General features: G+C 44.2%; 1 protein-coding gene across 4 annotated transcripts in view; it reads left to right on the top strand.

The window, feature by feature from the left end:
* Positions 1–10837, top strand: part of CDK6 (cyclin dependent kinase 6) — a 139678-nt gene that overhangs the window by 87316 nt on the left and 41525 nt on the right. For all 4 annotated transcript variants that reach the window (XM_064506071.1, XM_064506070.1, XM_064506069.1 and 1 more), the window contains exon 5: positions 9882–9991. In XM_064506071.1, the coding sequence (XP_064362141.1) occupies positions 9882–9991 (110 nt within the window). The remainder of the gene's footprint in view (positions 1–9881; positions 9992–10837) is intronic.

The following is a 10837-nucleotide window of genomic DNA, read 5'->3' as shown; positions in this document are numbered from 1 at the left end:
TGGGGTTTTGCTGTAATACAGGAGGTTTAACTGTAAGTGATTACTTCACATGAGCATCACTGACAGACGTTGCTGAGGCCACACTGGATCTGCGTTACTCCACCAGCCCTTTTATACCCTGTCAAACAAATTGGTACTTTGCCTCCCGGCCCCTCAACAAGCCTCAGTACCAGCAAGGTTTCCTCTGCTAGACGGAGCCTGTATCACTAGGAGCACAAAGCTGCATTTGCATTTCCAGCAGGGGCTTTACAGCCCCGGTCTGCACTGGGGAGGGAGCTGGGCGGCCGCGCAACGCTGCGGCGGTGCTGTGGGAGCCCACACTGCAGGGCATGGACACCGCTCGTGGTGTCTCCAGTACAGGAGTGCTTCCCTGGCGAGTTTATGAGACACAGAAGTAAGGAGAGCCCAAAATAAAAAATTTTTTAAAAGCATTTTTAACAACTGTAGGTAAAAATGTAGCCTCATTGCAGAAAAGAGTTAAGAAAGTTGTTTCATGCATCATCTGTACAAGTTATCCAGACAAGTGTCTTAATTTCAGATGTGCCGAAGACTACTCTTGTCCAAATCAGACTTTCAATATAAAAGGCATTCAGAGAAATATTCTCAGATTAATTGGGACAGAGCTTATTTTGCCCTAGTTATGGATTCTGAGGGAAGATCAGGTAAGCACTTGCTCAGCAGCTAACCTGCTTATGCACACGCTTCCTTTGCACACACTGCCATTTGCAAACAAGGTACACCCCTACACAGCCAGCACGGTTTCACATACCTAATATACACTGGTTGCCGCTTGTATCCTTACCTTCCCCTACAGCTCTTGGCCATTAGCTCAAAGCGCAGCATTATTTCGTAAGTTTCATTGTCAACAGAATTAAAACCTTATCTTACAGAAGTTACTTGCACCAAGTTTCCCCTTTTATAGAGTCCCAAGCTGGAAAACTGTATTTTATCCATAATAATCTATAATAATTCCATTTCCTGACAGAATTCTGTGTTCACTTTCTCAGTTAAACTCTGACCCAGTGGTTATATTTGCCTCAAAATTGTAGTGATTCTTTCTTTTTGAAAGTGACTCATCTTCCCGGCCAATTCTGATATTTACGTTTCATCAAAAAATGCTTAATTCCACCTTCTTTCTTGTCTGGAAGCACATCTAGAGTCCACAGTAAAGCCTCTCTTGTAGGGAACAGGCCATGTGCGACCCATTCCTTGGGACCGTGTTTTCTTTGTGTGTCGTTTCCTTTTGTTAAATCTGGTTTGAAATAGAAGTGGGCCAAGCTTCCTAGGGAGAGAGGTCTACAGTGGCCTTCATGGTTTTGCTCTGTTTCATTTTTTCTGTTGAGAACCGAGTTTAACATAGCACCCCAGGAAGTGGGGAGACTTCTTTTTAACCAGACTCTGGTTTTCTAGTAGCGATGGGAAGCTGGTCTTCATGATGACGCCAAACCATAAGTGGTGGGTCTCAGACTCTCTAGTCTAGCCGTGATGAACTCCGGAAGGGACCCGACACTCACGAAGGCAGCTTCAGGAGGTCTCAGCATTCCCTGATCTCAGAGCCGATTGCAGCTTGGTCCTTGGCACGAGTTTGAGCTACGTATTCTCCTTCTCTCAGGGACTGGGCATGACAGATGTGAGAGACCTTCGAATAGCTGGATGCTGCCCAGCGGAAACATGTCAGATACTGGATGAGTTGGGGTTTTGGCTACCTAAAGATTTAGAGCAGCGCAAAACAACTGCAGAAAGGCCCAAGATCTGCTACTAGAAATTACGACCATTCCTCAGCTAGCTCATGCCAACGGGTGACCGATGTGAGTGCAAACATGCCAATTTACTGCAGCCAGATACAGAAGACAACGTGCATATTCCAAGGCACGGACCCAGGCTGCTGCCCCCTTAGCGCTTTGTGCTGGGAATTCTCCTCTTTCTTGTAGTGGGTGTTTGATTTGATTAGCATAAGAGGCCAGCAATGTTTATTTCTTCCTACCTTTGTGGGTTTTTCAGCTCTGTGGTAGACTATTAGAATTCGCTTTTTCAGTCTACAAATTTTGTTTGATTTTTTGGTCTTGAAGCAGTGCTGAAGGATGACTACTTTTTCTTAAAACTTGTCGTTCTCAATTTCTTTAAGTATCTCTCTGTTTAAATGCATCGCAATATCAGAACAAGCCTCATTGCGTGGAAAGCTGACCACTTCTGTAAAGAAATGAGCTGTCCCATATTCCACAGAAGGCTGCTCTGCAGCTCAGAGGTTAATGAATCATTGCTTTGATTTTAATACCCAACAAGCACTGGTAAGTCTTTCTTTGACTTTCATGGGCTCTGGAACAGGTACTGTAGTGTTGCCAATACTATTTTGCTTCTTTTTGTACTGAGATAAAACACTTTTCAAGTGAAGTTTCAGGTAGTCTCTCAGAAATGTCCTCTGTATGGCATCAGTACCAAATTCTATGAAATACTCTGCTTAATGGAAATATATTTCCATGTATTAGTTCTGAAATAAGTTCTAAGTTCTAGCTAATGGTTGAAAATATTACCTCATCTTAGCCAGTTTTCCTTTCTAGTAGCTGTTGCACACAGCCTGCTTAGTTCACAGAGGCTCTTGAGGTAAAAGCCACTGTATGTAGGTAAAATGTCTTCCGCTAGTATTGTAATATGCATGCACACATGCGCATAAACATACACACACACACACACACACACACACACACACACACACACACACATTTGCACTCATAATGACAGCGGATGTACCTAGAAATATTATTCATCAGCACCATCGTATAGGGTAATGTGGTTCTTCCTAGAAATGAAAAAAACAAAATTCTGATTAGTTTTGTGTGTGTAAACCATCAAAGAAATGAATGGCTTCTTTATTTTTCAAGTTATCTTACAGTAGATGCTAAAACTTGCTTTCTTCAAGGCAGAAATGTTTTAACATCAAAAAGAAGAGATCACATGTTAAAATAGCAACCTGATAGTGGGTGGTACATGTGGTCAGGAATTGTCTCTTCTATAAATAGGTAATTTTTTTCCTTGATGACTTAACTAATAAAATAGTAACAACAGTCTTTCAATTTTCACAAAGCAGTTAATTAAGCTTGCACCTAAAACTGAGACAAATGTGAATAAGGAGATAAGTTGCAATTACCATGTGCACTTCATGAGACCTGTAATGCTTGAGAGGATGGCATTTATGTGTGTTAAGCCTTTAGTCAAGAAATGAAGTGCTTTCTAAAACCCACCAAGGTGGTTTGATTCTCTTTTACTGTCAAAGGGAAACTATTTTATTGTTTATAGAAAAAGACAAAATGTAATCATTTTTCTCTAAGAAAGAAATATTTTCTCCAGCCATACCTATAACTGAGATGGAACTAAAAACGGTTAGATAATAGTGGAAGGACCATTACTTGGAAAAGAAATGAAAAACATGTAATTTTTTCAACTAATATTATCACAGGAAACTAAACCGTATTGTGTAGTGTAGTGATTATTACCTGTCTCTCCCACAGTTAGAAATGATAATAGTTCTTCAGAGACAGATTAAGGAGAGTCCCAGGCGTTCTTAATAAACCCAGCGTGCTCAATAAACGCTTTAAGGGAAACGATGGGAAAATATAGTAAGACAGTCCCCAGCAAATAAAGCCAGCATACTCCTCATCCAGACCAAGAATGAAAAATGCATTGAAGTCATTATACGAAGGCTAAGCAGGGATGCCCCGTGCCGGAGCAGAGCAGCCGGGGAGCGTCGCTGCGCCGCACCACCCGGCAGGACAGCTGTCCAGCCTGCTGCCAAGCTGCACACAGGACCCAGCTACCCTCATCCTTCAGAAATACCACCACCTAGTCACTGCTGTCCTCTCTGCTCTCCGAATTGCACTTCTTCGTGCTCCGTCACTCATCCAGACTGCAGAGGCTGAAACATGATTAGGCAAATTCTTTTTTTCCTAAGCAATTTTTAGTATTCCATTGACCTCATAGTAAGTAATGTTATGTTGTCAGACCAGCAATCCATTTTTAAGCATATTCATTTAAGGAATTACATTTCTTCTCCTCAGACTCTGTGGGGACTCAGCACAGCGTTCCTAGGGAGCAAGAGCGATGCGCGTTACGGAGATGTGCGTTACTCGTTTCTGCAGTCGAGACTGAAGCCAGGTTATATGCAATCCTGGATTTTTGGCCATCTGCAATTGTGTCCACTGAAACAGGCCTGTGCTGAGTGTGTCAGGCTTAGTCACACAGCTGAGGAGAAATTTGCTGCAAAGTTTGAAGAAATTTGGGCAAGCCAGTTTAGAGTCCCAGACCTGAATAAGAAGCCATGCAGTAGCAGCTCCATAGTGGAAGTTCCAAGATTCCCCTCTAAATCCTCCTGAACAATTTGAAGCAATAGAATTTTTTTTTTAATGTTGGGAGACCATGAAACAGCAGTATAGAGCTGTATTCTGTATACTGCATCATATATTCTATAGCTGTATTCCCTCATTTTTACTCAAAAAACAAGCATGAAAATAAGTGAAAAAGAGTTTAAAAATGCCACAAAGATAATGTGAAAATGCCACTAGTGAGAACTGAACAAATAACTGACTTTAAAAACCATGTTAGAGAATTAAAAAAATAAAATTTTGCAAATGATCCTTCTTGATATCAAAATGCTTTAAGCGAGCAAATAAGCCAGAGCATCTAATGGCAAACATCATTAGCAAAATCAGCACCAGAAGCAGTACAGTAGCAGCCACAGTCACAAAAACAAATGACTTGGAAGAAGATTTTTTGGAGATTAAAGGATACTTTGTATGAATTTAAGCATCCTCTTAATTGCTTCTGTGGCACGATCTTTACAAAAGCTAATGTTTTAAGAGGTTAAAGGTCTCTTCGGAAATAATTCGAGTAGGATTCCTTCATCCAGCTTTAGATGCCTAAAATGAAGATGTCGCCGTCTCCCTAGCTGACTGGCCTCCGAGCCAGCAGAGCAGGGAGGCACAGCAAACGCTTCTGCCTGGGGCGAAAGCAAGACCCAGGGCCCCAGGGCGACTCGCTGCCCACTGAATTAGCGAGTGCCAGGAAGCATTCGCAGGCGCTGGAGCTCGGCTGTCCATAGCATTAAACGTCGGAGCGGTTCCTGGCATGGTTTTTGCCCGTGCCGAGCAGCCTTTCCCAAGCAGTTCCTAAGCACGGACCGTTCCCAGCAGGCAGTTTGCATGTGGTCACCTTTTTTTGGAGGCTGAGAATTTAATAACATGGACATAGGCTGCTCCGTGCCTGTTGGCCTCGGTGCCAAAGGGACGTTTCCTGCCCCATTGAATTTCCTAGCACAGACATCGCCACTGTGCTGCAGTCTGATCCCTGCTTTGTTCCTGTAGCTGTGCAACTGGGCATTAGTCTGTACTTAAAGTCTGCGGCAAACCAAAATGTAGTCTTTTGTGTCTTTGTTACTCAGCCCTATCCCTAAACCTCTGTTTGTCTTTCCTTGTCTTTCTTGAGCAGCATGCTATTCAGGCAGGAGCTATATTTGGAAAGGGCTGTGCCTTGTGCAGACCCATTTAAATTGAGCAGTTATCCAAAAGTGAAAATCTGCTCTCTGAAGTAAATGGAAATTAAATGAGACCGACACAATGCCTAGATCTTGCGTTCGCGCCGTTAGTGAGCAGATACTTACCCACTAATTGGACTATGTATCAGAAATAGGTAGCGTGAAGCGGCAGGATTGAAACTCCTGGGGCTAAATGGCCCCAGAGAGCAATATCTGTCAGGTATAATAAGGCAGGCAGCTTTGTTTCAAAATAAAGTTGTCTTTCTTCTTCAGACCCTAAATGCATCTGTCCCGTATTTCTCACCGAGCATATTATTCCTTGTTGTTCTTCCAGGAGTCGAGCCCTGCTTTGGAAGAATTTTGCAGATATTCATTTCCTTTCTAATGTCGCTCAGTTACATATTTCATTTATTTTCATCCTGAAGTGTTGCCTAGATCTTTTGACATTTGAATTGTAAGAGATAGCGATCTGCAGCTACTGGTGTCATCCTCATCTGGTATCATCCCATCTCATCTGGATAGTGGGGACATAAAAAGTGCACTGGAAAAGCAGCATATTTACTCCTTTAGGTCCCAACATGCAAATTATTCTCCAGCTTTTTGTATTTAATCTGTGAAATACGAAATGTTACCTGATATCCCTCACCGGACTGGCAGAGTGGGCTGCAAAGCTGGAAGCAGCGTAAAGGGCTGAATGGCGCCAGTTTGGCCCAGGAGCGTCTGGATGGAGGAGGAAGGAGAAGACTCAGTGCTGGAAACCCCAGGGCACGCGGGGCGGCTAGCGAAGGCGGGGGAAGGCAGGGCAAGCAGGACGCGCCAGGGTGGCTGAGGAGAAGGGCAAAGAGGGGACGTTTATTACATGAGAGGGCTACAATACAGCATGGTCGCTGAGGCCCACGACCCAAGTATGAAGGAGCCTTGCATTGATTTTAGGATTGCTTTCAGCATGTCAGAGTAAACCCCTTTTCTTACTGAACAGCCATTGCGTGCTGTGTTAGATGCACATCAGACTTTCAGGGAAAGCATGATTTAAGCAAAGCGTAACAGTGCAGGTGCTTGCTTTTTGATCCTAAAAATGAGACTTGATTATCAAGATGCCGTGTCGGCGGGCCGTGTCCTCCTCTGCGCGCGAGGCTGTGGCGCCGGCGGCACGGCTTACCTAAGCACAGCATTTTTTCATTCTAAGTCAGAGCAGTGCTAAAGAGGAAGCGATGATCTATTTGTTCGGCCTCACCATATCCTGTGTTCAGAATAATTTTCATTTCTACTTATCTGCAAATGTTAATGGAATGTCCTCAAATATTTTCTCAGTTTCTATGGTGAAAGAAAGAGAGTGTGAAACTCTGTGTCAAAACCACTGCATCATCTGCATCATCCTGTGCTTTTCGCGAGAAGACCCCTGGCACTGGAGGAGTCATCTGTGGTATTGCTTGTATGTAAACTGACATTTAGTAAATCTTGATCCCTGTCAGATTCACGTCTTGAAACATGTTCTTGCATATTGCAGACCGTAAGGGTTACTTGATCACTTTTATAATTACACACTGACAGAGTTTATCAAAACAGCTCAACGCAAATTACTTCCTCTCTGACTCTAAAGCACTCAGACATTTGCTGGAATTAACTGTAAGACTTTGGAAATAATTCTTTTTAAGGTTTAAGTTTCCAAATTACTCAGCACTAAAAGCTCCTGGTCGCCCGTGTGCACACGCACGGCGCCTAGCAGGGTGCAGACGCTGGGGGAACCATGCCAGCGCGCGGTCACGTGGCGGCGGCAGCCGGCGCGCTGCGCGTTTCCGCAGCCCAGGGAGAGCGGCAGCGCTGCCCCCGAGCCAGCGCTCGGCCCCGCGGCGGGCTGTGGCGGCCCCCTCGCCGAAGGGGCCGCTGGCATCCAGGGTGTCTCCCTGGAAAAGGGAGGTCTGTGGGATAAGTGGTCGGAGGTATGAACCGAGCTGTCTCGTCACCTGATGCTTTGCCCGCAAAAAGTGCGGTGCCTGAGCGTGGCAGGGCCGGTGGCACGAGGGGATGTCACTGCATCGCTGTCTGCTGGCAAAGCCGCCTGGGTCGCGGGTCACAGATCGTGAGATCTGGTGGTGTTTCTGCACTGCCACAGCTCCTGCACCTGACACTGCGCTCTGCCACTGGCAAGTCACAACTGGCTGAAATTCTTATATCTATGTTCTCAAAGCAACATTTCTTCAGTGCGTTTTTGCACATGTCCTGAGAGAATAAAAGTGCAGATCAGAGTTTGGGAAATACGCCTGCATCTTGAAAAAAATGTGTGTCTTTCAGGAGGAATCCTGCCTGATTCAGACTTTTCTTTGGGCAGCTCCAGTAAAAATCCCCTGACCTCAAGTTACATTTCTCTTAGTGAATCTCTTGAAAAAAACCTTCTTTTATAGAGACAGATATGTTGGAAAAGCTTCACTGGTATGGTCCTAACCAAGAGTTATATAATGCCCAGCTTCCATACGGGAATCTGCTTATGTGGGCAGGTATCTGGGAGTCTCGACTGGCTCAGCTCTGCAATACTTTGCACTGTGTTATTGAACTGTTTCAAAGACAAATTTTATGAATAGAGATCAAAGTGTTTAAGAGGACTGTTAGCAAATATGACCACTTGTGCAAATATCCGTGAACCTCCCTTCGGTAGCCATTCAGTGCTTCCAGAGGCTGTCAGGGCATGTAATGATTGTAATAAATGTCGTATTTGCTTTTGTTTCAGCTGGCTTTGACCAGTAAATTTGGCTGATTACCGCCATTGTTGTTTTTGCTTAGAAGACAATTGTATTGTTATCATTAAAAAAGCCACTGTTCTTACACATTTATATGGACTGGTCTTGAAATTCAGAACTCACTATCCTAGTTAATATAATTTCTTAAGGTATTTTTATTCTTACCTGTATTCTTTTACTTCATTTCACGCTCCTCTTGAATGCTGCCTTTCCCAATACATACCTTTGTGTTTGTCTGAGAAACAAGACAAAAAATTTTGAGACCCTCCCTGCCCCGAGTGATCCTGCTAGAGGTTTAAATGCTGCCTGTTAGCTGACGTTGCTGTGTTGCTAGGGCTGGATTATGATTGCACTCGGGAGCAGGATACTCCTGTGACTCTCAGATTATATTCTAGCACATAACAGCCCGCAAGGAATCCGAGGAAGCTCCTCGTGTTCTTGTGTAAATATGCCAAAGATGCAGTCAGCCGCATCTGTATTTGGTCTACTTGTGGGAAACAAAAGGGTAAATATAAACTGCCCCATCTCTGTTGTGGGTCCAACGTGCAGGACTCATCAAAGCACATTGGTGGACCGGCACCAATAAAATCCACAGTGGGTCTGCGCTGTGGGTTGCGACATGGCCAGCAGGACAGGGACTGCCGAAAAGCAGCTGCTTTACCTGACGTATTTCCCTAGGAAGGAGTGTATCGTTTGGAAATAAATGATGAACGAGGTTAGTGCTGGTCTAACCACCAGCAGCATGCGGGCAGAGACAGTCACAAGCTGTAAAGGTCAGGAATCTGCCTAGGAGGCTGTGCTGTACTGCTTTGTTGAAAACAATGCGAGTTTAAGGTATCTCCATGTGCAAGGGTGACTTGGAAGACTAACCTAAAGCCTTGCTGGCCGCAAAACTACGCTGGGCAGCACAGTGGGCCTTCTGTAAGGGGGGGAGGTTCTGACTCGCTTTGTATCCAGATGATGAAAAATAAGTTATAATTTCTCAGGTACAACATAAAGAGAGAGCTTTTGGGACAGGTAGGACACGCTCGCTTAGGCTGGCCAGTACACTTTGGTTAGCACCATTACTTAACGGCTTAGGACAGACACGGGCTATGCCTGCAGGCTCTGCTGTATCCTATAGGCGAACCCACCAGATTGCCTGCCCTACTGGTTTCCAGTCTGGTGGTTTGATGACTATATCAAAGGAGTCCAGACAGGGTGTTTAAAAAACCCAGGCCTTGTTCAACAGCCTGACATCCGCTCTGCAGAGAGTCCGGACCTCTGCTAAAAACGTTTGGGGTCCACCAGCTGCAGCCATTTCAAAGAGGTTTTCTGAATCTAGACGGTGATACTGTGATATCCCACCCGTGCTGTGCTTCATTGGACACGGTGGGACAATGTTGTGTTACCGTGTACTGCAAACCGCACTGTTCCTGAGAAGTGACCTCACCTCCTGACTCGTCCGTACTGAGTTCTTCCATACCGAGCCCCTTTCTATGCACTGACCAAACCAGCTTGGCCCAGTTTGTGAGATTTTACACTTTGGATTAAGGTAATCTGAGGCTGCATGGAACAACTCCTAGGAGGTTGTAATTCGGTAGATAAGCATGTTCTCTCTCATGTTCCTTTTTGTTTTACAGGTTGTTACTTTGTGGTATAGAGCTCCTGAAGTTTTGCTTCAGTCCAGCTATGCAACACCAGTTGATCTTTGGAGTGTGGGCTGCATATTTGCAGAAATGTTCCGTCGAAAGTAAGAAACGTAGTTTTCTTTTCTTTTTTTTCTCCATGAAATTTGAAAAAAAATGTGCAATAATGTCTGGTACAATACATGGGATCATTGTTATGTTGCAGAGGACTGACAGGATGTTTTATTTACAGCACAAAATGTAAATGCCCATTATATATTCCTGTTTGTTGCCGTCTAGGAGTCTTTTTTTTTATTTTTGAGGGGAGTCTCCCTCAGCTTCTGGTAAAGCCTGTATGAGCATTGTATTCCTGTTACGCATGAATCCAAATGCAGATAAGTGCGGGCTAGAGGGACTGTTGATGAGTTTGAATACAGCTGAATATTGGAAAGAGTTTACTTTGCAGAAGGCAGGACATACATAGTGTTTAGCAGTTTTCTTGCTCTGGAGTTTGTACATTAGAGCACCAGATGTTTGCTCATTGTCCTCCCTTGGCATATTTAAGATCTGGAAAGTCACTGTAATGTTGATTTCTAGAAACAGAAGTAGGAATTTTTGAAGAATAAGCTATTTTGACAAGGTGTAGGGTAACAGTGGTAGTAAAATGTAGTCAAAGAAAACAGATATAAGACTTCTGCTATTTTGGCTGATTCAATTAATTTAGCTATCAGAACTATTTTGCTGGGAAATAATACAGCTGGATGCAGCTGAGTTGTGAATGGGAGAGGAACGCTTGTTTTCTGGTCTCTCCACCTGGAAGTGGAAGCTAATATGGAAGTTTTACCATGTAGGGTGTGGAGAGGAGCAACCCCCCCAAGAACCTTGACGACGTAAATCTGTCTCAATGTCAACCCAATCACATGCATTTTGGTTGAGATTACTGCAAAAAGTGTATATGGTGATCATCTAGT

This window comes from Dromaius novaehollandiae, chromosome 2 (genome assembly GCF_036370855.1).
Source record: "Dromaius novaehollandiae isolate bDroNov1 chromosome 2, bDroNov1.hap1, whole genome shotgun sequence".
In the NCBI taxonomy this organism is placed as follows: Eukaryota; Metazoa; Chordata; class Aves; order Casuariiformes; family Dromaiidae; genus Dromaius; species Dromaius novaehollandiae.
The sequence above is the reverse complement of the archived record's forward strand: the minus strand, read 5'-3'. Positions and strand labels throughout refer to the sequence as shown.